Source organism: Podarcis erhardii (assembly GCF_964252035.2).
Source record: "Podarcis erhardii genome assembly, chromosome: 6".
In the NCBI taxonomy this organism is placed as follows: domain Eukaryota; kingdom Metazoa; phylum Chordata; class Lepidosauria; order Squamata; family Lacertidae; genus Podarcis; species Podarcis erhardii.
Genome location: NC_138510.1, coordinates 94,854,414 through 94,880,271, shown reverse-complemented (window position 1 = coordinate 94,880,271; position 25,858 = coordinate 94,854,414). Strand labels below are relative to the sequence as shown.

General features: G+C 44.5%; 2 protein-coding genes and 1 long non-coding RNA gene across 7 annotated transcripts in view; all 3 read left to right on the top strand.

Annotated features, from left to right (window-relative positions):
* LOC309343532 (sterol O-acyltransferase 1-like) overlaps positions 1–9,814 on the top strand; it is a 37,937-nt gene extending 28,123 nt beyond the window's left edge. For both annotated transcript variants that reach the window (XM_081865172.1, XM_081865173.1), the window contains 7 exons: positions 201–279; positions 837–918; positions 2,127–2,172; positions 3,298–3,427; positions 6,252–6,349; positions 8,975–9,073; positions 9,650–9,814. In XM_081865172.1, the coding sequence (XP_081721298.1) occupies positions 201–279; positions 837–918; positions 2,127–2,172; positions 3,298–3,427; positions 6,252–6,349; positions 8,975–9,073; positions 9,650–9,799 (684 nt within the window). In that variant the 3' untranslated portion in view covers positions 9,800–9,814. The remainder of the gene's footprint in view (positions 1–200; positions 280–836; positions 919–2,126; positions 2,173–3,297; positions 3,428–6,251; positions 6,350–8,974; positions 9,074–9,649) is intronic.
* A 611-nt stretch (positions 9,815–10,425) lies between these two features.
* LOC309343548 lies at positions 10,426–12,129 on the top strand. Its single transcript, XR_014157329.1, has 2 exons — positions 10,426–10,884; positions 11,793–12,129. It is a non-coding gene; the product is annotated as an uncharacterized lncRNA (long non-coding RNA).
* Positions 12,130–16,399: 4,270 nt separating this feature from the next.
* The window catches only part of AXDND1 (axonemal dynein light chain domain containing 1), a 39,825-nt gene continuing 30,366 nt past the window's right edge, over positions 16,400–25,858 (top strand). The window contains exons 1-8 of one of the 4 annotated variants that reach the window (XM_081865137.1): positions 16,401–16,545; positions 16,686–16,759; positions 17,185–17,317; positions 17,455–17,626; positions 20,787–20,968; positions 22,001–22,101; positions 24,043–24,163; positions 24,872–24,957. In XM_081865137.1, coding sequence (XP_081721263.1) covers positions 17,518–17,626; positions 20,787–20,968; positions 22,001–22,101; positions 24,043–24,163; positions 24,872–24,957 — 599 coding nt within the window. In that variant the 5' untranslated portion in view covers positions 16,401–16,545; positions 16,686–16,759; positions 17,185–17,317; positions 17,455–17,517. Of the gene's footprint in view, positions 16,546–16,685; positions 16,760–17,184; positions 17,318–17,454; positions 17,627–20,786; positions 20,969–22,000; positions 22,102–24,042; positions 24,164–24,871; positions 24,958–25,858 lie in introns of all 4 variants that reach the window. The other 3 variants (XM_081865139.1, XM_081865136.1, XM_081865138.1) reach the window with 3 other exon arrangements.

Below are 25,858 nucleotides of genomic sequence, written 5' to 3'. Positions count from 1 at the left end.
TTCTTGGAGGATACTGATTCTCTCAACCTCTTGCATTCTGGGTGCAGACCTGGCTTGAGACTGAATCTGCTTTGGTCTCACCTTCATCAAAAGAGGGGCAGAGGAGCTTTTGATGCTATTGACCATGGTATCCTTCTGGACCATCTCTCACTTAATTGCAAGATGTCAAGTACATTTTATCTGTTACTCCACTCCTTTAGGTGCGCCTGCTGATGAAAGGCTACTCTTTCATTAGGGAGAATGCTCCTCGAATACTTTCCTTTACGCCACAGAAGACAAGTGAGTGACTGTTTCCTACAATAATTGTACAGGTGTGGTGATGAAGGCACCCTCCCTTCTTCCTGTTCTGAGAGTTGGGTTCTGTGACATGGAGACAATTCAAAGACCTGTTCTAGTTCAGAAGAATGTGTGTATGGGCCTCCCCATGTTTTGCAAGATTACCAATACCATGCAACTTGTCAGTCTTCTAATGCTTATTGGAATAGGAGTACACATCTTGCAAAGGAAATAAGAGAATCCTGGGTTTAGTGGAACAGGGGAAAGTGCTCTGACAATGGGGGGCTTATTTGGAGTGGTAGGGCGTTAAATCTGGGGTGGACTAGATATGAGGGGCTTGTCACAGACTTGCCTTACTCATTGTAAAAAAAAAAAAAGAATAATAATGGCATACAAACCATCTCCTTGGACTGAGAAATTGTATAAATTTATTACTGCTAAACTCAAGCATTAATGAACAGTTTGAGACCCATAGAAAATAGGATGGAACCCTGTGGGTTTATTTTTTACTGTGTGGCATTATCTGGTACTAAACGACACTCTCCATTCTGCTTTTTCAGACACCGTCCAAGTTCCTAAAGTTTCCCAGTACCTGTATTTCCTCTTTGCTCCCACCCTTATTTACAGAGATGCCTATCTCCGGTAATGTCTATGTAGTTGCTCCATTGTGACTTGGCAATTCTTATAGCCATTGTGATTGCGAGGTTGGACTGGATGCATGCTTCATAACTGAGGGCATAACATACGGGTTGGGGACCTCAGGCCCAGGGGGCAGGGGCAGTCCTCTGCAGTGGCCTAGCATGGTGGGGTCACAGGCACAGTTGCCCTGGGCGCAAAATTGTTATGGATGCAAAAGTTTAACACTTGGGGCAGCCTCATTATAACTGCACATTCTGTCGCTGGGATCCATTGAAAACAGCTTCTCCATGCGAACCAGGAGAGACCTCTCCAGACCATAGAACGACTCTTCTTATGTCTCCTGGGCGATGTGGATAGTATTAGGCAGTTGAATGTGTTTCCCTCCCTCCCACCCAACCCCTCCTCATGGCCCCAGGCAACCCACGCTACACCACTGGCCTCTGAGCCTCTCTATCTATTGCACTATCCACTTTTGCCTCTGACCCTACCCACTGCTGGGTCTCTAACTTAACTCATGGTCCTGAATTTCAGTGGGTCTTCTCTAAGTAAAGGTTAGTTGAAGACAATCATTTGTTTCTCTGAATTTTCCCAGAGCAGGCCTAGTAGGATCCAAAATGCATTGGTTCAATGCATATCTCTTTTGAGCACACTAGTACTTTTTGCTTCTGGTTCCAATAACAGGTGCTGAGTCTGACCATTTTGGCTTTAAGATATTCTACACGTCATGGGTTTTGATGGGTTTTTTAGATATAAGGTTCTAGAGTTCCTTTGTAGAAGTTGCTGTATTATACAGGGTTGTCTTTCTCTTTTCCATGGTATTCCACATTCTCCAATCTGTATATCCTACTGCCCTCAACTACTCCTTTCCTTCTTTATGCAAAATAACGAACTGATTTAAAAAATAGTAGTGCAACTGCACATTTAGTAAAACATGCCATTTGAGCAAAATCATAACTAGCAAACAGACTTTCTTACTTTAAATATTTGCTGTTCTGGAATAGAAATTGGATTGTGTTTACTGCAGACTGCATCAGCTCTGCTATTATTATTTCTTTTGCACTTATTAGTTGCTTTTATTATGGAAAGTAACTCAAAGTGATTTGCTGTCTAGCAGTTGTTTGTAAAATTCTCGCAAATTGGGTTTCAGTTGATGCCAAGCAAGTTCTTATCTTGATTTAGGTGTAATGACTGTGATTTCCTTTTCTTTTCAGAAATCCTACAATAAGATGGAGCTATGTAGCTACCATGTTTGCAGAGGTTAGATATTTCTGTTCCTTTGGGGATTTCTGTGTTTCTGGAGATAATTATACAGCCTTGAAAGCTGATAAGAGTTACTGGTTCATAAAAATATGTACAAGCCTACCGGAGTGCACAAGCCTGTATTACTTATTTTTATTTTGGCATTTAAAAAATAGACACAATGCTTTCTGAAGCTTCCATGCCTGTTCACCTGGAATTGCATCCTATTCCCTTAGATTTGGATCACTGAATGAATAATTACCCCTAAACTAATGACAAACACACCTTCCCATTGTAAGATAAATTAAACAGTTTCACTTCTCTGAAGACAGGATAAATTAGTACTATATGACAAGCCTTCCTAAAACGACTTTTAACCGATGCCTATGTGCTAGTCCTCTTATCATCTGTAAACATTTTCCAGAGTTTAGGAAATTATGAACAGTGCAGCAATCTGTATAGTGTATTTTTTATTTTGCGGAGTGGAGCAGATCAGCTAATTTCAAGCACGGTCGTATTTCTCAAATGGAGACGTAGTCCTTCCCTGGGCTGGGCTAGCCGTGCAGTGTCACAGATCCTAAACGTTCAAAGGACAGTCTTGGATAAAAATATAGTCTGTTAATCAGTCTCTGCTCGTGGGACCTGCTCCTTGCAGGACAATGAAACCGCTCCCACGGCAGCTGCTGTCGGTAAAGCAGGTGTTCCACCTGGGCCCCTCCACATATACACATGCCAGCAGCGCACCTACCCAGGCCTCCCAACTGCTGGCATAGTAACTCTGCACATGGTGGAGCCCACGTGGAATGCCATTTATCTGAAAGAAGCACGGACTATCGTAGTGGCACTGAAACCTTTGGTCAGCTGTTGCCTACGGCTGCATACACACCGGACATTCAAAGCACCTGGCTCCCCCCACAAAGAATCTTGGGAACTGCAGTTTATTAAGGGTGCTGGGAATTAGAGCTGGGGGGGGGTTTAAAGTGCATGTCTAAGGATTCTTTGGGGAATGTCATGTGCGTTAAATGTATGATCTTTACTCAGCTTAGATCTGTGCATATTGGTAACTGGGATCAGCTTTCTCTCTTACAGATTCCTCCTGTGCTACTTTTATAATCAGGGGCTTTTGTTTTTACTCCTGTCTAGGTCCTTGCGTCACTCTTCTATTTGCACTATATAAGTGAACTATACATCCTTCCTGCATTTCGGAAATATGGCCGAGAGCCCTTTACTGTACGAGGGCTGGTCCTTTGCATCTTGCACACCATGCTTCCAAGTGAGTGCTTTTGCGTATCACCCTGGCCCCTTTTAATTCTGGAATTTCCTAAGCAACAAATAAATAACCAGATACAGTGGTGATATTGGCAACAACTGGCAGTGTATGGCCTGTTGGACATATGATCTTAGCTTTGTGGTTCCCTGACTTGTTGGATTCCTGAAAACCTGTTACTGGGGCAACAGCTGAAGCTGAGCGTCAATCTCACTGTTCTGAGAGAGAACATGGGAAGTTGCCTTACACCGATCAGACCACTGGCCCATCTAGCTCAGGGTCGTCCACACTGACCAGGAGTGGATCTCCAGGGTTTCCAGACAGGGAACTTTTCCTGGCTCTACCTGGAGAGGCTGCAGATTGACCTTTTCAATACGCTCACTACCACTGAGCTACTGCTCTTCTCTCTGAACAGCTTTTGCAGTATGTTCCTTAGTAACATCAGTCCTGGTAGACTGGAGAAGGTGCGATCCTGCTTCATCCAACTCTGCTTTTTAGTCTTGTGCTGGGGATGCAAGCAGTTGATAGTTTCTGGACTCAGTTCAAAGTGCTGGTTTTGACCTATAAATCCTCATGCGGCTCAGGACCCCAACACCAGAAGGGCTTCCTCTCTGCTGCTGAACCAGCCTGGTCACTGCATAAATATCTTAGGGAGGAGTGGAGGGTGGAACATGGAAACGGACTCTTTTAGTGGTGGCTCACTGCTTGGAGAATGCGGTCCCCAGGGAAGAGTGCCTGGCTCCATCATTGTCTGTTTTAGATGCCAGTCAAAAACAGACAATGGTTCCTAATGGGAGAGTAATCAGTTATTTACATGGTCATTGTCAAGGGAGGGGCCAAAATCACTCCCCAGCTTCGTCCCAGGTAGGGCATTCAACAAGAAATTCAACCAAGGATTCCAGCAAGACAGTACCCTTTTATTAACTTTACTGCAGTCAAGGACAGGCCCCTAAAATGGCGGGTACTGTACTGATCACAGGTTTCAATACACTTTTATATTCTTTCACATACAGTTTACATCATGCTAAATATATACAGTGGTGCCCCGCTAGACAAAAGGGTTTTCCGTTTTGGAGGCGCTTCGCAAAACGAATTTCCCTATGGGCTTGCTTCGCAAGACGAAATGTCTTGCGAGTTCCTGTGGGTTTTTTCCCCTCCCCCCCCCCTTTTCCTAAGCCGCTAAGCCGCTTATCAGCTGATCCGCTAAAAGCCGCTAAACCGCTAATCCGCTAAGCTGTCAATGGGCTTGCTTCGCAAGACGAAAAAACTGCTATACAAAGAGCCTCACGGAACAGATTAATTTCCACTGTAACGAGTTCTACATTGACCATTATGCATTAGCGATGACATGACATTCCTCATGCTCTGGTCATGACCTCCATGCTGTGGTCAAGACCCCCTTACAAGTCATCACTTAGTACAGTGGTGGCTCGCAAGACGAAATTAATTCGTTCCGCGAGTCTCTTCATCTTGCGGTTTTTTTGTCTTGCGAAGCACGGCTATTAGCGGTTTAGCAGATTAGCGCTATTAGCGGCTATTAGCGGTTTAGCGGCTTAGAAAAAGGGAAAAAAAGGAAAAAAACTCGCAAGACGTTTTGTCTTGCGAAGCGAACCCATAGGGAAATTCGTCTTGCGAAGCACCTCAAAAACGGAAAACTCTTTCATCTAGCGAGTTTTTCGTCTTGCAAGGCATTCGTCTTGCGGGGCACCACTGTACAACAAACTAACCTCAGACCAGAACAGCCAAGTCAAACAATAAACAGATGACACAAAAGTAAATCTTTAACTCAAACAGCAGATTCTTTATCCTTGGTTCTAGTCTATATAGTCTGATATTGGCAAAGGACTTTATATACCTTCTATTTATATATGCAGGTATATAAAGGTTCGAGCTAACTAATACTTTACCAAGTATGACTAAAGCAACAGAATTATCTAAAACATTAACAATTTTTTAAATAATACTTTTATTAAATTTCTGAGCATTTTACACATAACATTCCAATGCATTTTTAAAAAGGGATCTCTTTTCTGTTCTTGACTTCTCAACCCATTTTCTGTGATGTTTTCCTTATCCCCCCCTTTGCTGCAGCCTATTGTCACTCGTTTATCATAATCCTAACACAATAGTCTCTAATTTTTTCTGTTGCTCTTAGCTGAAAACCTATCTGTAGTTACATACATAAACAACTTAACCATCCTTTTTTGGAATTTCTAACCATATAACCCCTAGCAGAAAGGCTTCAGTGTTTGTTTGTTTGTTTGCGTTTTTGTTTTTGGTAAACTCCTTTTTTATCTTTTAAATTCCTCATGGAGTCCCCCCCCCCCCCGAGAGAAGGGAAAGTCTGCTTGCTCAGTTCGTGGCCTGAAAACAGAAGCACAACATTATACGTCTTCTATTTATATATATAAAGGTTCAAGCTAACTAATACTTTAGCAAATATGACCAAAGCAACTAAAATACATAGCTTTACATTTACACATTAACAATCTTTAATGATCTTTATTGCTAGGCCCATTTCTTATCCTTGCTAGCTTATTTGCTGCCATTTGCCCCTCACAGAGCTTTTGCAGTACAGTATATGTGGCATAAGATCAACAAACCTTTGCCCAACACTGTATTAGCAAATGATCAAGAGCAAACATCCTCAGATATTGTCCTAAGCAAGGTCAATCAATACTTTCATTGCTTCTATTTCAAGTGTTTGCTATTCTAGAGCCTTTATGGAAACTTGGGGAGCAATACAGAGGGGGGGAGGGCAAGCCATTTCCCCCTCCACATGAATGAAATCAATTAGCCTGAAATACATGTTTTCTTCATTGCTCCACAGATGCAGTGGTGACATTAATCTTATATTATTTACTCCTTCACTGCTGGCAGAATGCTTTTGCTGAGATGCTGCGCTTTGCTGACAGAATGTTCTACAAGGTAACTGATGTGCAAGGCTCATGATATCTCTCTCACACACACACACATGCACAAAACACAACACGCACAGAAGTATTTGCTATCAGTTTTAGAGTGTACCTTGGTTCGTGGAACCCACCATTTGATAGAAATGGTGTGTGTGTGTGTGTGTGTGTGTGTGTGTGTGTCATTTTGCCATTGATGAGGTTCCTCCTGCCTAGAGAGACCGATCAGATAACATCAGTTTTCTGGACAACCTGTTAATACATTCCTTTAAAGGTAAAGGTAAAGGTACCCCTGCCCGTACGGGCCAGTCTTGCCAGACTCTAGGGTTGTGCGCTCATCTCACTCTATAGGCCGGGAGCCAGCGCTTTCTGCAGACACTTCTGGGTCACGTGGCCAGCGTGACAAGCTGCATCTGGTGAGCCAGCGGAGCACACGGAACGCCGTTTACCTTCCCGCTGGTAAGCGGTCCCTATTTATCTACTTGCACTTAAGGGTGCTTTCGAACTGCTAGGTTGGCAGGCGCTGGGACCGAATGACGGGAGCGCACCCCGCCGCGGGGATTCGAACCGCCGACCATGGGATCGGCAAGTCCTAGGCGCTGAGGTTTTACCCACAGCGCCACCCGCGTCCCTTAATACATTCCTTTACTTCTGGTTAAAAAGGGAGCCTGTGCCTTTTTCATAGAATCATAGAACTGTAGAGTTGGAAGGGACCCTGAGGATCATCTAGTCCAACCCCCTGCAATGCAGGAATATGCAGCTGGTCCATACAGGGATCGAACCTGTAACCTTGGTGTTATCAGCACCATGGTCTAACCAACTGAGCTATCCAGGCTCATGACATTCCTGATTCAAAAGCATTTGTTGCTATGTGTTGTGTTACTGGGCTTTTTGGATAGAATTTTAACCTTTGCTGTGACTTTTAAACAAATGTAAATAGTTTTGGGTATGGCGTCATGGAAGAAAAGTATGTCCACTCTATAAATAGCAGAACTCACCTGCAGCCTTCTTTTAGTGTTGTCATATACTGGCGCCTTTATTTTATTTTTTTATTGATTTTCACAAAATTATAAACAAAACAAATAAACAAACATGGATCATAATCTTATTAAAATTACACTTATTAACATGGTTAAGTGACTTCCTCGCTTCCCCTTGGTTGCATTTCCATGCACTTCCTTTTAACGGTTTTCCAAATCAAAGTTCTTATGAAATTTAACTAAAACATTAACATCCTTATATCTTTTAATTTTAAAATTAAACATATTGATTCATCACTTATATGAAATCCTAAGCCAATTAAATATCTGCAAGCTATTTCCAATTAATTTAATTTTACATATTTAACTAAATAATCATTAAATTTTGTCCATTCTTCCTGATACTCCTCCTCCTTCTGGTCGCGGACTCTTCCAGTTAGGTCGGCCAGCTCCGAAAACTCCATCACCTTCATCTGCCATTCTTCCACCGTTGGAAATTCTTGCGTTTTCCACTTTTTTGCTAATAAAATTCGAGTGGCAGTTGTGGCATACAAAAATAATTTAACATCTTTCTTGGGCAATTCCAAACCTGTTATTCCAAGAAGAAAGGCCTCTGGTTTCTTTATAAATGTATATTTGAACTTTTTAAAAAAATTCATTATAAATCTTTTCCCAGAAGTCTTTCACCTTGGGACAGGTCCACCACATGTGATAAAAAGTTCCTTCTTTTTCTTTACATCTCCAGCATAAATTATCACAAATATGATATATCTTTGCTAATTTAACAGGGGTCAAATACCATCTATACATCATTTTCATTATATTCTCCTTTAACATTGTACATGCAGTGAACTTAACCCCTTTCTTCCATAATCTTTCCCAATCCTCAAACATTATGTTATGTCCTACACCTCTTGCCCAATCTATCATTACTGATTTAACTTGTTCATCTGTTGTATGCCACTCCAACAGTAACTTATACTGTACATTTAGACAGATTTTTTTCCAGATAAATTTTTATTATTTTCTTCATATAATCTTTTTCAACTTTTATTGGCAATTTTAATGCCTTATGTATAATGCTCAGAGGTTCTATTTGTAGTCAAGCAGTATATATAGACATGTTGTTAAATAAATGAATAATTCCAAGGGATCATACAAATGTGTGTTCTGATCCTGCTGCTGCTTCCGCTTGGGGCCATTAATGATTAGTTTGAGCAGTTTAGAGGACAGTGATAGAAAAGGCCTCTGAATTTCAGCTACCTTCTATATTTCTCTTTTCTGAATGTGGTTTGCAGGTTGCCTCCCCCCCTACATTGAATTACTGTTCATGTAAAGAAAAGGTCACATTTGATTTAGCTCTGATCATTTTGGATCTGAGCCTTGGAGACCTAGTGTAGCTACAAATACTGGGACACCAGTGACTTATTCTCAGGGTGGCTGTTTGGGAAGGAGGAGGTTAGGATTTAATGCCTGCAAATGAGCTCTTGGGGAATTTCAGTTATACATTGCAACAGAACACCAGATGTTCACAAAGATTGTATTGCCAATTGCTCTAAAACACATGAGTAGCAGGAATGCACTTGGCACTTTGATCCTGCAGTTTTAAACACGGTCTCTAAGGTCTCTGCTCTTTTTACTTCCCTGACCCTCTCTTGCAGGACTGGTGGAATTGTACATCTTATGCAAGGTATTTCCGAACCTTGAATGTGTTGGTGTATGACTGGCTGTATTACTATGCATACAAAGATTTCCTTTGGGTAAGCAACCATCTTTTAATGCACCCCCTTGCTTCAGCTCTAAAAGAAAGCCATTTTTAAAATGGAATGGCAGAGATCTTTACATTTCCCCCACAAAATGATTTTATTAAAGTTCTAATGTAAAGGTGAATTACACAACATGTAAAATACCTAGTCACTTTACCCATACAGAGATCTGGCAGAAGGTGGAAAGAGAGAAGCGTGTACTTATGCAGTCTGGTTTGTATCCAGTATTTGGGAAGTCACTTTTCCCCCCCAGTCTACCACCAATTTCACCCCTCTATGCCATATCCCACACTGTTCCAGCTCTCGCGTTAAGTGTTTGTGGGGCTCGATTGAGTAGGAGGGATCAGCAAAAATGAGCTGCCCTGCCTTGTGCAAGTAGAAGTCCTTTTGACAGAGCAAGGCCACCACTGGAGACAACCCTCCCTGTGCAATAAATGTGAATGGGCAATTTAAGGGTGGTTATCACAAGCTGTTCACTGTTGTTTTTGAAAATTGGATCTCCTCTGATACATTCACCTATCAGAGAGTCACCCTTCCCCTTGTTTGTCTGTGTCTCTCTCTCACCACCAGTTATTTGGGAAGAAATTCAAAGCAGTTGCTATGCTGTCAGTCTTCACTTTTTCTGCTGTTGTGCATGAATACATCCTGGCGATGAGCTTTGGTTTCTTCTATCCAGTATTGTTCTTCTACATGGGTTTTGGAAGTAAGTACCAAATATAACAGGGGATGCGGGTGGCGCTGTGGTCTAAATCACACAGCCTAGGGCTTGCTGATCAGAAGGTCGTCAGTTCGAATCCCCGCAACGGGGTGAGCTCCCATTGCTCGGTCCCTGCTCCTGCCAACCTAGCCATTCGAAAGCACATCAAAGTGCAAGTAGATAAATAGGTAAGGTAAACAGCGTTTCTGTGCGCTGCTCTGGTTCGCCAGAAGCGGCTTAGTCAAGCTGGCCACATGACCCAGAAGCTATACGCCGGCTCCCTCAGCCTATAGAGCAGGATGAGCGCGCAACCCCAGGGTCGTCCGTGACTGGACCTAACGGTCAGGGGTCCCTTTAGTTTACCTTACCAAATATACCTTCCGGCAGCAGCAGTTTCTGTAAATTCTGAGGATTAGCTTTTAGTTGCCATCTGTACTTAATGTTCTAAGATGCAAGGGGCTTGTGTTGCAGCCTGCCTTACCATTTGCTCCCTCTAAACCTAGAAGCCTCTCCTGACCCTAGTTAAATCTCCATTTTCTGAGACTGATCATGGCCAGAGTAGGAGGGAGGACTTCCCTGGCTTGGCTGAGGAATAAGTTCTGATAATGCTCCAAACTGTAATATGCGGCTTTCTCAAAAAAAAGAAAAGAGGTGCCCTTTCCCCCTGCTTGACACTGGCAGTATCAACCATCTGTCATGGCGGGCAAGTATTTCTCCTATCATAGAGCCAACTTTGTTTCATATGAGTAGGTGGCCCACTGATTTTTCTGTGTGATTTAAAGGGAAAGCCCTGTCTCTTTTCCACTGTAACTCCAAAAAACCGTTGAGAGCCATTTATTTCTATGGAAAGAGGTACAACGTGTCATACCGATACGGACACTTTGCTAACTGGGAATCAAGGAAAGAATGCTGCTGGTGTCCTTAACATGAATTTTGAGTGCATTTTAATTTTCTTCCGTCAGCGTTTTTCAACTTCATTCTCAGCGACCGTCGGAAAGGCTCCATTTGGACGGTGATCCTGTGGCTTACGCTTGGGCTTGGTATAACTATGATCCTTTACTTCTACAGCCTGGAATGGAATGCCCATAAGCACTGCCCTTTGAAAAATGTGAGTATCCCACTTGTCATTGGAAATAAGAGGAACAGAGCTGAGCTGCTATTCTGGACTATTCATTCAAGCCCTAAGATGTGAACGTAAAATTCGAAAACCAGATTTTTAGAAGGTTGCATTCCGCCCAGAATAGCTACTGTAGAGGTTTCTTTCTAACAAGAATAACAAGCAGCAGAGTCAGAAAAAAACACCTTTGAAACTTCCTCCATGTCTTTTTATATGAATAATGTAAAGCTCTGAGCAAGTTTCTGCCCTTCTGGAGAGGTGAAAGCCAAAGGTTCTCAGAGGATGGAAGGGGGCAGTAAAGAAGGGAGGGAGAGGAAGGTAATGGAAAAGAGTGAAAGGCCTTAGTGGAGCACAGTGGTTTCTTCATTGTACTTGCTGTGTTCTCTGATTCAACTGCCACCTTTGGATCAGCAGGGTTCAAACAAAGAGAATTCACTACATCTTTGCCGCATTTAATACCCACTACCACTACCTTTCCTTATTTAATATGCAGTGCCAGATCAGCCCACATGCATATGCATAACCCCCCGGGGCTGGTTCTTGGACTGTTGAGGCCTCATAGTAGCTGGCCAAGTAGGATTGTAGTTTCAGGATTGCAGACACCTTAGCAATTCTGCTTGACCTGGAAGACCTGCCATTCAGAGAGTTAAAGCGTCTGGGTGAAGCTGCCCCAGAAAAAAGCCAATGTGGGGGTCTTACCTTTTCCCACCCCCACCCCACTTCTAATTGCCTAGATTGGCTGTTGCAAGTTGGGTGGCCGCCCAGGCTTGAGAGACAGCAAAGGAAAATACTTTGGTTTCATCACTGGCATTTGTTCACATGGCTAACGGATAGCTCTACAGAAGTGAAAGTGCCCAGCATTTCCTGACTAACGTTACTGTTCCTCTTGTGTTTTATAGCCCACTTTCCTTGACTATATGAAACCGCGTTCCTGGACTTGCCATCTTAAGTTCTGACACCCTTTGGGATATCCCTCCGCGTCAAGGCCAGAAGATGCTTGTCTTTTAAACAATGGCAACAAGTTGGGCTAGTGTGTTAAAATGACTGCAGACTTTTTAAAGGGAAACTGTCTTTAGCTATGGCAAAAGTGGGTGGTGTCTGCTACTAAGGGCTGCATCATTCCCATTTTAACCAGCACCAGTGTCTTCAGGGGTTCCTGCTCTCTAGCTAAGGACCCAAGCGGACCTGATGCTGTTTATGCAATTAGTTCTTTTGAAAATAAATAGCATCTGTTGAGCCCCAATGTGGATTGGAATTGAGGCATAGGGCTGAGGAGCTTTAACAATAGGCTCCCAGTTTTGATCAGGGGGAGCCCCACAGTGCTATGTGGATTAAACTTTTATAAGCAGTGAAATGCTGCCCTTTGCTACATGTCCAGTTTTAGGTTTCTTGCATTCCTCACTGATGATTACTGTAGCGATTTGGAGGGCAAATGCAGTTTGTGTTGAAGAACCTAGAGAGTGTGTTGGCTTGAAATGATCATGCTGCTCCACTTAAAACGCTGGTTTACTTTGTGAGACAGCCTTGGGTGGGTGGTGTGCTTAGAGCTACAGAAGGAGGGACTGTCATTGTGAAAAACAATACCCCTATATTGCTGACTGTTCACTGTGTAGTCTATAATCTGGAGCTTTTCTCTCAGCACATAGGGGAAATGCAGTTTTTTGTGTTCTTGAGCTGCTGTCCTTTGTATTGTCCTAAATTTGGTGCCCTAGTAAATTCTAGGTGCTGGAGGCTTTTCTCATGCCATCTAACTGCAGCAAAAATGAAAAAGAAACTTAATTCTGATTTATACTGCAGAAAACAGCTTAAGTGATAAGTGTGCTAATTTTAATCAGAACTTTGATATGACCCAAGTGTATCGCCTTTTAGCTAAGCCATGTGTTCCAGGTTTATTTGACTAAGGTGGGTGTGTCATTGATAATTTTTGTGGATTTTGGGGGAAGTACCACCTGGATTGAATATTATGAACAGTAGTTTCAAGATGCCAAACATCAAGTACAGTATTTAATCTAGTTCAAAACTTTAAAATGCACTGAAACAGTATTCACATTTGGAGAAAGATGAGGAAATATGAACATCTGAATTTGGATCAACACCCTGTGTAAGCTCTGAAGGAGTCTGATAAGTACCCTTAACAAACACACTGTTTTTAGAGGCTACTCACTTGCAGGTTCTAGATAGAGGTGTGAGAGAGATTTCTGTTCCTAGAACATTACAAACTATATGTGCAGATTGTAGTATTGCTAAATCAGTGTTAACATGGTCGACTCATCCATTCCAAAAAGCTTTTTGCTTTTGTTTTTAAATTGTCTATGATGGCACTGTAATTGTCATTATAAGATGGCCGGGATCCACCCAAAGAATTTTCATTGCATTGTGTCCTTTTCTGCTGCTTGTTTAAAGAGAACCCCCCTCCCCACAAACCTCCATCTTCAGAATATAATTTGATAATTTTATCAAATAAATCCTGTTGTCTTTGGGAAATACGTGTACTTTTTTCTAAGGGGGACGTGTGGGAAGATCAGTATACTAAATGTAATCAACCTCATGCTTTGGGACTGAATCTGTGAATGTAAACTGAATGGGCACAACATGCTTGCAAATCTCTTGCAAATGATCTACACAACTGATTGTAAGGAGGCATCCTCTTAACCTGGAAGGTGCTGGATTGCAAGGCTGTAGTTTTCCTCTTTCTCAGAGTGAGCAATGGAAAAATTTTCTTGCACAGATGGTGGTGAGAAGAGGACAAACTGTACCTGACACCGGAATGGTCTTACCAAGCCTCACTTGCATCTCTTGTAATATGGTGAACATTGTGGGTCAGGGAAGGTTGTTGATGGTGGGATATAGAATTGTTAACCGATTCCAAAATGTATCGAACTGTCTGTTGTGACCTATTCTGTTACTTGCAAAGGATTATGTGATCTATACTGTACTACAGAAATTGAAATATATTTTGCTATCCATGAAACTCATCTGCCTGCATTCATTCCTGCCTTGATGTACTGCACCTAGACAACGAACTGGTTGAAAGTGTGGTACAGTGGTACCTCGGGTTACATACGCTTCAGGTTACAGACACTTCAGGTTACAGACTCCATTGACCCAGAAATAGTACCTCAGGTTAAGAACTTTTGCTTCAGGATGAGAACAGAAATTGCGCGGCGGTGGTGTGGCAGCAGTGGGAGGCCCCATTAGCTAAAGTGGTGTCAGGTTAAGAACAGTTTTAGCTTTAGAATGGACCTCCGGAACAAATTAAGTACATAACCAGAGGTACCACTGTATTCTCCATTCTATGTTTTTGTTTTATGGTGTATTTTGTATTCTCATTTTGTATTTTTCTGCTGTGAACCGCCCTGGGATTTTGGGATGAAGGGACAGCTACAAATCTAAATCACCATCATCATGATCATTTATGCGCATCTGTGGTGTGCATTGAGACGTGGAGTGTGTCTGTTCAGTGTGCCAGGGCTTCAGCCATTAACATTTAGTCTTCCCTTCATTTTTCTCTTTCTCTGCTCCCCTCCCCAGACACTCCGCATTCTATGCCCACCGGGGTGCTGCCTTGAATAAAATATGGGGGGGGGGGCAGGTAAGCCCCATGCTTCAAAACTGATCACATGATGTGGTGCACGCACACCATTTGAATGACCATCAACTGGGGGGTGGAGGGTGGCCACCTCAAATACTGGGGGTAGTGAAGGGACCTTTGCCCTTAGGCGTAGGCTCCTATGATGCCCACTGAACAGGCTGAGTTTGCCCTACGATGATTCCCCTTTTCCAGGCAGAAGTGGTAGATGCTTTTATATGTAACCTATCTAAGGGGCCATCTGGATTCATAGCAGAACCTAGCATGAAGAATTGGCCTTTATAAACCAGTCACCTATTATCCCTAAATGGGAGGTTGGGGGTGGGCTATGGTGAAAAGGGTTAAAGATAACCCTTTGATAATTTTTGCAGGTTTTTGACTGAATTTATGGGGTTGGCGGAGATGACCGGCAGAATTCGAGACCAGAGGAGAAAGTCGGTGGAAGAGGACTGGGAAAAATTTAAAATTTATCTTAAGGACGTTTGTAATATTATGGAATGCTAAGATGTCAAGGGATTAGACACAAGGAATTACAGTTGTAAAATTTGAATTTGATAAACTTTAATAAGAAAGATATTTAAGAATTGGATGAAAGAATGCTAAAAAAATTGATAAAATAAGGATGCAGCGAAGGGGAGGTTTGGGGAAGTCAGTTTATATGTTTTTGTTTGTACTTTTGTTTGTCGAAAATTAATAAAAATTATTTAAAAAAAAAAAAGATAATTTTTGCAGGTTTCAAGGGTGAGATGAATAGCAGTGGAAAGATCAGGGCAAAACCCTGGCGTGTCCTCCGGTGTTGCTATCCCTACACTGCAGTTTGGGGGACAGGGTGGGGCAGAGCCCTGGAGGACCCAGCAATACCCTGTGTTTTATCCCTATTGTGCTTGGGGGGCAGGAGGGGCCCACAAGCAACCTGGGTCATGCTCTCTGCCTTGTCAAATGCGGGGAAGGGGCAAGACCGGGCCTTTTTCCTGCTGGGACTCCCCAGAACTCAGTTCTGGCACCTCTCCAAGGCATAGCTGTCAACTTTTCCCTTTTCTTGCGAGGAATCCTATTCGGAATAAGGGGATTTCCCTTAAAAAACGGGAAACGTTGGCAGCTATGCTCCAAGGGGCACCATGGTCAATTCTAAGGGAACGAAGAAGGCGATCCTGGCCAGTTCCGGCACCTCTCTTTCCAGAAAAATATCCCTGGGCAAGACTCCCATAATTTACAACTGATAGACATCAAGACTGGCCTCTCTTCCATCTTAGTAAAAGCAAGCACAACTGCTCAATAGGAGGTCTCAGGACAGATTTGCCACTGCCTGCTGCAGTTATGGCATCGGCCCCTCCTACATTAGGGGACCGCAGGCGAGTGTGGGGCTGGGACACTGAGTGGGGCAAGGCGTGGGGCTGCCGCGGGAGCGACCTCCAGCCCCTCCGACCCCGAAGGGGCCACTCCGCCTTCCTTAGTCGCCCCTCGGCTCTCAGCTGCATCCGCAGCCACGGGCTCCGCTGAGCGGCAAGGGGACACAAAGCACTTTCTCAACTGGGTTTTACTCTTCGGGCCATGGCTGCTGTCCACGTTTTCCTTTTCCCAAGGGAAATCCCCTTATTCCGAATAGGATTCCTCGCAAGAAAAGGGAAGAGCGGCCAGCTCGGCTTCGACTCAGTCAAACTAAAAGGGACCCGTCCCTCTGTGCGCATGTCCTTGGCCTGGAGGGGAGGCGGACACGTCACGCCCCGCCCCGCCCTCCCTCCTCTCTCTTTGGGCGCAAGCGCGGCGGAGCGGCCTTTTCTGGCGCGCATGCTCCGTCGCTTCTTAGGGCAAGGACCCTTCCCGGCTCCCATCGCCGTTGTCAAGGCGTCTAACTCGGTGCCTTAAAACAAAATAAAACCACCTTTCTAAAACGGGGCGCGTGAGAGAGAAGCGGGCGGACAGCGGGGACGAAAGCAGGGAGCGCCTGGCGCAAGTTCCGGGCGGAAGCGGCCTCTGCCCTGTCAGGCGCTGCGAGGGACGCCTGCCAGGGGCGCGCGCGGTTCCCATGGCAACAGACGCCGAGGGGAAGCGCGCGGAGCGAGGTAAAGGGAGCCGCCGCCGCCGCTTCTCCTCCGCTTCTTCTCTCCCCCCCCGGGCGGGCGGGGGGGGGGCGAGGGAAGGGAGAAGGGGAGCTGCCCGGGAGGCCATTCACACGTGCGCCCTTCCTCCCCCCCCCCCCCAGGACAGCGGGGTCGCCATGCAGCAGCGGGCGGACTGACCCTCCGGCAGCCCCGAGGCCGCGAACCTTCTGCGGAGGTGAGAGCGGAGAAGGGGGAGCAGGACCGGATCCGGAGCACGTCGGAAGGAGGCAGCAGAGCAGCCGAGTGGCCCGCCGGGGTCGGGAGTGCAGAGCCAGGGGCCGGGCGGGGGGGGGGGCAGACTCCCCACTCCGCTCAGCCCTGGCCAGGGATGAGGGGAGAGGCAGCCCCCCAAACTTCCCCATCCCCGGCAGAAGGAAAGGCGCTGCCTCGGAAACGGGGCTCTGCGGGTTCTACTCGGGTGTATTTTCAACACAGCAAAACACAGAGCACTAAAACAGAAACAAAACAGTCCCACCAAATGGCCTCACACTATTCCCTATTCTTCAGTGCTCCCTCCTCTTGCCCTTTCCCCAAATCTACTGACCATTTCAAAACAGATACATGTCTCTTAAGACAGTATTCATGCCTCTCTCTACTCAGTTTTGCAGGGAAAAGGTGGTCTGAAATGGAGTGTATCTTGATGGCAAGTGACTCTCTACTGCAGGAGTCCAACTTCTAACTTGTAAATGGGTTAACAGCCACAGATGGAGCAGCTTGCGGCGCAAGCAGAAATGTAGGAACACAGTGTGTGCCTCCTGCAATTTATATCCTTTCCCCCATGCTAGCATACCTTCTTAAACCGAGGCTGAAATCGAATCACGTCCATCGCAGTCATACAGTCTATCCATGTGGGTTATATATCCCTTCCAGATATATGCAGCAGCCAACAATCTGTGAGTCAGTGAGCAAGCCAGCCAAAATCAACATTTCAGCATGTCTGCAAACAAAGGACTCACTCCAGTGCCGCCATCTACTTCAAAGCAAGAAAACAAAAAACAGAGAGATGCTTCTTCCTTAGTATCTGTCAGCAAGGATAGTAACGGTAAATCTTGCAGCAGGTTGTTCAGTAACGTATAGCTGCAGTCAGGGTTGAGTTTTGTTGACTGCCTCTGTCTGCAGTGTTTGGATTCCTGAAAGTACTGTGATATATTTGTAGGAGTAGGACCGTTTCTGTTTGGTTCAGTTCAAGCACATTTTGGGCCTAACAAGGTATGCGGTTGTTGCCATCCGAGTGCATGGGGAGAACAGGTCCTACAGGACAAAACAAAATAAAAAAATTCCTTCCAGTAGCACCTTAAAGACCAACTGAGTTAGTTCTAGGTATGAGCTTTCGTGTGCATGCACACTTCTTCAGATACCTGGTATCTTCAGGTATCTGAAGAAGTGTGCATGCACACGAAAGCTCATACCTAGAACTAACTCAGTTGGTCTTTAAGGTGCTACTGGAAGGAATTTTTTTATTTTGTTTTGACCATGGCAGACCAACACGGCTACCTATCTGTAACAGGTCCTACAGGAGTGTATCAGAGACAAGGAAGTAGGACATGTGGGGATCAGGTTAAGAAGAAGTGGTTGGACCTGAAGCCCTTGTGTCTGCTGTTTGTTACTGCCTATAGCAGGAATATCAATTCTTCCACCTCTTCTATAGGTATCTTTTAATATGCCTCTTTACATATGGATGCTTATCATTTAAAGAAGTGGCTTTCCAGTAATTAAGATAACTGGAGGAGAAAATGTCTAACTCAGGCTATCTTCCCTTGGTTTTGTATGTAGTCCTAAACCTTTGGTGAGTCTATCATCACTATAAAATCCTGACCATGCCATGGATTAAGTGAGGAAACTAGCCCTGCTGCAAGCTTAAAAATCAAATTATAATATTTTAGCGTTGGTAAAGGAGGCATTAAGCAACTTTGAACTTTTAGTGGGGGCATAATTAATGAAATGCCAAGTTGGTGTTGAAGACAGGAATGTTCAGCGCTTCTCATGTTTAACACTTTTTAAAATAATTTTTTAAAAAACCAATTCTTCATTAGTGGCAGGGTGCTCATTTGTTAAAGAATTTAAAAACACTTAGAATGAAACACATGGTCACAAAATATTGCGGGCATCGGGGAGGCCAATCTGTTGCTTGCTGTTAGTGTGGGTAAAAGTGCTATGTAATAAGTGACCTTTAGAGTCTGGTAACCATGTTCCACACATCACTATTTCTTTATAACAAAAATTATATACCACGCTGTCATCTAAAAATATTGAAGCAGTTTACAGAAATAAAACAAAACTGCAGTTGGATGCAATGCTTGAGGTGGAGTCACAAAGCAATGAATGCTGAGGAAATAGAGTTTCTAGAATAAAATTGCTTCCTTGAGAAAAACCACACAAATTTTGCAGATTAAAAACTGATATAATTTGGGGAAGGGCTGTAGCTAGGTAGAGCATCTGCCCTGCATGCAGAAGAACCCAGGCTCACTCCCTCCATCTCCCTGGCAATGCCACCTTCCTGAAATCCTGGAGAGCTGCTGCCAGTCCGAGAAAACAGTATCAGCTAGATGGGCCACTGGATCTGACTTAGTATAAGGCACCTTCCTATGTCCCTATGATAGGCTTGAAAAAAACTCAGTCTCCACTGGTCCCATATCAAATTATTTTCCTCTAAATCTTGAGTGATTTTTCTCTCCCCCTGTTTCATTTGATAGTCTGGAATTTTATAAGGGTCTGCCTTACTCGCACCTTAGCATTTCTCGGTAGGAATGAGCAAAAAGGCAAAAAATGTTGAGAAGAGTGATGTACTTTCAGGCTGTGTTTGCGTGTGATGGTTTAACTAAAACCATGATTGCGTGTGAACTAGGAGCCAGTGGTTACTAGCTAAACAAGCCAACCTTGTGTGAATTAATATTTGTGCTATGGATTTGCTGTTATTGTTCTGTCTCTGCATGTAGATCCATCGTTTCACAAAGACTTGGATGGGTTGTAAGTTACGGGCACACACAGAGAAGATTGGTCAACAAGGAGAGTGGAGAGTGGAAACCAAGAGGGCAGTGGGAAGCCCTGGCATTTGCTCCACCATTCCCTGCCAGATTATCAGGCAGCATTGGGAAGCGTGCCTTTCTTCTTATCTAAAAAGCACAGACAGTTTGGCAGCAGGTGTGCTGCTGAGCCTGCATGCTTGGCTGGAGCCAGTTCGGGTGATGCTTAGCTGAACGGAGAATCTATTGCTGCACAACATTTTGAAATGGGGAAAATAAACAAAAAGGAATCCTTTCCTCAGAACATCTGGCAACTTGTGGTGGTGTTGGGAGAGTGCAGAATGATGACAGTGGCAAAGAAGAGGGGACAGTTGTGCACTGGCAATGGTAGCATGGGCAGCACTTTGCCCGAGTCCTCTCAGTCCTGCCACATGGCTCTTTTCAGTGCATAGATGTTGCAGTTTGATCAAAGAACAGAAATTAAACACATATCACAATGTATCTCTCATGTGAGTCTTTGAGTGCTCCAAGCACCTTTTTAAAATTCTGAGTATCGTGTACCTGTAAAGCAGAGCTTTCCAATTAGTCATGTTGGTGACACATTTTTTTAGACGTGCACCATTTCACGACACAGTAATTCAGTTTTACTAGGAAACCAGAGGTTAAACTGACCCCTTTCCAGCCCTGGGAGGAGCGTGGGGGCTGTTCACATGACACACTTCAACTGACACACTAACGTGTTGCGACACACAGTTTGGGAAGCTCTGCGGTAAAGTAAGAACTCTGCGAATGTAACATGGGCGTAGCCAGGATTTATTTTAGGGTGGCAGTCTTTATGTGGGGGGCAGGTAGAACTGAGTTATCTGTGATGCCATTGTTCAGTTAGTTAAGTATATTTATTTATTTATTTACTTGATGGGGGGGGCAGTTGCACTCCCTTGCACCCCCTGGCTTCGCCCATGGTATGTAAGTGGAGATATTTTCTCTGTTGCTGTTGCTTCTTTCCTCCTTTAGCAATGCTCCTACTAAACAGTTACAGCAGGGGCTTCTGTAACTTTATTCAAAGGCCAGTTTATATTAGGGATTAATACAGATTTTTAATGTTATTCTTGAGCACTAACATGAAATGTGTGTGACAGAATTGTCAGCTTTAATGGGGTTTTTTTTGGGGGGGGGGTAGAGATAATCTGCTGCCACCACCAAATATTAACAGTTACTCTTGCTGTTTCTTTTTTCTAGAACTCCCTCAGTTAAGAGACAAGTCAGCTGCATTAGACAGTTCAAAGCCTCTTCCCACATCTTTACAGCGTGATTTCATCCCAGAAGAGATCTTTGTTGCACTGACCTCTGCTGCCAACCCAGTCCCCTGTCCCAGTGTTTTAAGACCCCCCAAGAAAACAAAAAGTATAAAAGACTTTCAGGTGCATAAGTTCATTTCCAGTCTATGAATATTTGCTATTTAAATACAAAATTTGCCACGAAACCCACTTGCTATAGATGTCTGCTGGTGACTGCGAATTATGCCAGGTGCACATAGACACCAGTATTTTAGGACAACACTTTGCAAGAGGGAGCGTTATTTGGAACATGGCGGCATGAGAAATGCTTCAGAACCTGAAGTTCACTGAATGGTGGGGGAGGCAAGAGACAGTAGTTGGGCCAAAGAACTTGCACTGTAAGGCAATTTAGAGTTTTATTAAGGAGATTTTAGTACTTCAGTTTTGTTGCTTATCATACATATCACGAACTACTTTCAGCAACAGAAACTTTTGAGATTGGTTCAGTAAGAAACAAATAAACATGCTTTGGGCATGTTGTATAAATAAAGAGGTAAAGGTAAAGGGACCCCTGACCACTGGGTCCAGTCGTGACCGACTCTGGGGTTGTGTGCTCATCTCACTCTATAGGCTGAGGGAGCCGGCATTTGTCCGCAGACAGTTTCTGGGTCGTGGCCAGCATGACTAAGCCGCTTCTGGTGAACCAGAGCAGCACATGGAAGCGCCGTTTACCTTCCTGCCAGAGCAGTCCATATTTATCTACTTGCACTTTGACATGCTTTCGAACTGCTAGGTTGGCAGGAGCAGGGACTGAGCAACGGGAGCTCACCCCGTCACGGGGATTCGAACCGCCGACCTTCTGATCAGCAAGTCCTAGGCTCTGTGGTTTAACCCACAGCGCCACCTGCGTCCCTATAAATAAAGAACCCATCCCTTTATCGCATCTGTCTTTTGCATGTTCTCCTTCCTGTTTTTGATGTATATTTCACATGCATCTCTCGCCAGCTCATAAAAAGACTTCAGCTAAGACTTAGAAGAAACAGCTGACAGGGTCTCACTGCTATGTGCATTTGTGTGTAATGTGTCATTAGGCTTATCAGTATTGGAGATGTAGTCTGTGCTTACCACCTGATCCCGAAGAACCTCTTGAACTAGTCTTTTCTGTTCACTCTTCAGGGGTGCATTCGTACTACTGATGGGGTCTGGCAACATCCTGTACGCAGAAACAAGTTTCGATATCTGATAGAGCATCCAATTTGCCTCACAGGAGCTGGAAGGTAATAGAATGGAATTAATAGGGCCATGGCACGTCACATGCCTCTTTGCAATAACCAGTAGCAGTCCTAGGATTTGGGAGGCATAGTGCAAGGCTGATGGAGAGTGCTAGGGAAACGTCCATTAAGTATGTTAGACAAGAGTGGCTAACCCGAGGTGATGGTGTGCTTGGAGATGAGCAGGAATTCCCATGAACCAAGCTATGACCTTAGAGCAGCTTTTGCTAACTTGTCACCCTCCTGATGTTGTTGGATGCAAGCCCTATCAGGCCCAGCCAGTTCTGCTGGTGATCAGGGATGATGTGAGTTGTACTCCAGAACATAGGAGGGCACCCGGCTGGGGAAGACTGGCCTAGAGTCTGCACTGCTGCCTGTTTCCTCATGCTGCTGCCTGCACCCACAGAGCCAAACCATTCCAGTGCATGGGAGGCTGCCTATGTTGCTCAGCATTCAGCAAGCTGGCTCTGTTTCACACATGGGTTTAACTTGTGGCGCACTTGGCAAAAGCGGTGGCCACCACTGTTTGAAAACCAGCCCTTTCAAGACCCCAAGACCCTCCTTGTCAACACATTACTCCATTTTAACTCGGGGATAGGGGGAACCATGAAGGAGTTTGCCTTCCGCTGAGAGTAATCCGCTAGAGGGTAGATGTTGGTGGTTGGTAGGCCAAAAGTGGCTGGGAGCAGAGGCAAGAAGCAGGCAGATCTTCTCTCTTTCTTTTTCTGTCATCCCCTTTCTCTTTCTCCACCTCTTCCCATCAAGCAATCTGTTGCTCTTGGAAAAGATCTGAACTGATTGGTTGCAGTGCACTTCCCCCCCTCTCTTCCATTGCACTGTCCGTTTTGAGACCACCACCACCATGATTTCCCTCCTCCTTGCCAGAGTTCTCAACTGATCACTTGCAGAGTCTGCTTCCCTCCTCTCTCTCCCATCACTCCATCTGGCTCCCTGCCCCATTTCTCCTGCAGGATGTCTCTGAATACCAGTCACCGGGGAACAATAACATGAGAGGACTGCTGTACTCATAACTTGCATGTGGTCTTTCCATAAGCATCTGATTGGCACACCTTTGGGGGTTCATTTCAGGCAGCAAAATGTTTTGGGCCAGCATTGGTAATAGCCAGGGGTTATTGGATAACAAGTAAGGTTCTTCGGGGTCATGTGGCCAGCATGACTAAGCCGCTTCTGCACTGCACGGAAACGCTGTTTACCTTCCACCGGAGCAGTACCTATTTATCTACTTGCACTTTGACGTGCTTTCAAACTACTAGGTTGACAGGAGCTGGGACTGAGTAACAGGAGCTCACCATGTTGTAGGGATTTGAACTGCCGACCTTCTGATCGGCAAGCCCTAGGCTCTGTGGTTTAGACCGCAGCACCACCCGCATTCAATTCTATTCTGCCTTGGTCAGCTCCCACCTGGAGTACAACTTAAGAAGGCTATTGACAAGCTGGAATGTGTGCAGATGAGAGCAACCGAGATAATCAAGGGTCTGGAAGCCAAGCTTTATGAGGAACAATTGTGGGAGTTGGGTATGTTTAGCCTGGAGAAGAGACTGAGAGGAGATATGATAGCCATCTTCAAATATCTAAAGGGCTGTCACATGGGTAGCACCTGAACCAATGGCTTCAAGATACAAGAAAGGAGATTCTGACTACATCAGAAAGAACTCATGGACTCTTCCAACTCTACAATTCTATGATACTGTGTTATATGAGGGTGGCTAACCGTAATCAGGGTACTCAGGGAAAATGGGAAGATTGTTGCTGCAGCAAGGGTTTTGAGGAGAAAGTGGTAGACACACTATTGGGTTGAAATGGCAAAGGACTTGCCTTTGGATCGGATACTTAGTGAATTCTTGATAACCAGGAGAGAGGTGGCGGCTGCACAGTGGACCAATTGCACCTTCATAACTGAGTGATAGTTTTCTTTGTGTTTTTAAGGGATGTCTCTTTTCTGTATGACCTCGCTGCTGAGAAAGAGGCAAAGAATCCTCCCCCAACTCCTGTCTCTCACAAAACTTCAACAAATTTGGAGCAGCAGGAACCCACTGCAGCTAAACTTGTGAGTTGAATCTGACTCTGTATCGAGAAACTGTGATAACTTTAAACACAGGAATCAGCTTTTACAAATTCTTTCAGAATGCTGAGAGACAAGATGGACTTTGAGCTGAGCATTGACTAGAGTGTTCTGAATTTTTTTTTTTCCACGCAGCATAATATTTTAAATCTGGAATGAGCAGTGGGAATTGAAAATGAGGACTTTACCATTTTTGTGTACCATGGTTTTCTAAGCTTGCTAAATTCACTCCCCAAAGCCACAAGGAGTCTGAGATGACATTTGCCTATTTATTTTGCTTGGCTGAAAAAAAAAATCTGTTAGAAAACATTTATCCACTGATTTCTAGGCTGTACATAATAGTCCTGTGCAGTTGTAGCACTTAATCACAGTTAGTTTTTCTTAAAGATGGTTAAGCACTTAATCTGAATAATTGCCCCAGCCAGAAGGCAGGTATGTAGATGGGCAGGCAGGCAAATAAACAAGCAGGCAGTTGTAAAACAAGCCGAGGCCTCCAGCGAGGGAAAGCAAGTCTATATATTTATTTCGTGGCAATCCACATAAACACGGTCGTGTGTGAGTGGGATGCACATTAAGTGGAGGTGTGTGTGCCTGTATAAAAACCCAGCTCTAAATATCCTCTTGGGAGTATGTGGATTCCCTATGTCTCATAGTAGCATATTTTAAGACCTTCTCTGTCTGTTCTGTCTTTAGCCAGCAGGTATAGCAGACAGTCTTGTTCCAGAGGAATTTCATATTCTAAAGAACAGAGGTGTCCTGCGCTTGGAGTATTATGATGAGTGAGTGTTCCTGCACTTCTTTTAGTTGCTCCTGCATTGCATCCAGGAGTGACTCACTTGGCTAATAATAGCCTCCCAGCAGTGGACCTGCTACTGCTTACTTGGAGGGAACAGGTGAGGCAGTGGTGAGGCTGTGCCTGTGTACCAGCTGAAGCTCCAGGTCGGTTCCACCGCCTTGCCTTGCCCCTCCATGTCCTGGTGAGCAGCTGCCAGGAGGCCAGTCCTGCAACTCTACTCCACCTGGCGATCTGCTTCTGGTAGCACCTTCTAAATGGGATGAAGTGGCAAGGCCGAAAGCACCTGCATCTGGACAGGAAACCTGTAAAAAGTCTATTTTACCATTTTTCCAAGTTTAACACTTTCAATTTTTCAACTAAGGGATCCTCAACTTGCATATATTCTCAGAGACCCAGGGACTGAAAATGCCACCCAAACTGACTTCCTCATGGATGGCCAGGCAGTATAATGAAGTTGGTCTCAGTTAGAATTAGATTTTTAAAATAAAAAAATCTCAAACATAGATGTGAACGAGGGAAACTGCAAGCAGATTTGTTTACTATGGATCGATTAACAGAGCCCAGAGGCCAGAAATCTGAATTAGGACTTGAAAGTGTGAATCAGGGTTGCACTCTGCCCATTGGGCATCTCTGATCTGGCACTTTTCTCCCAGCCTGATTAACTTCTTGTACTGGAGTTAAGACTGGAAGGAAAATAAATTTGAATGACACAAGGTGGGAAAAGAGCAAAGACAAACATGGATCCATAATCTCATCTAGCCTAGCCCTTCATTTGGGCCCCATTTCTGCATGAGAAATATATAGCAGATTACCATTCCCCAGCCCCACTCTTTTCCTTACTCAGGTTCATTGTAGTTGTTTTATGTCACCGTGAGTCTCATTGT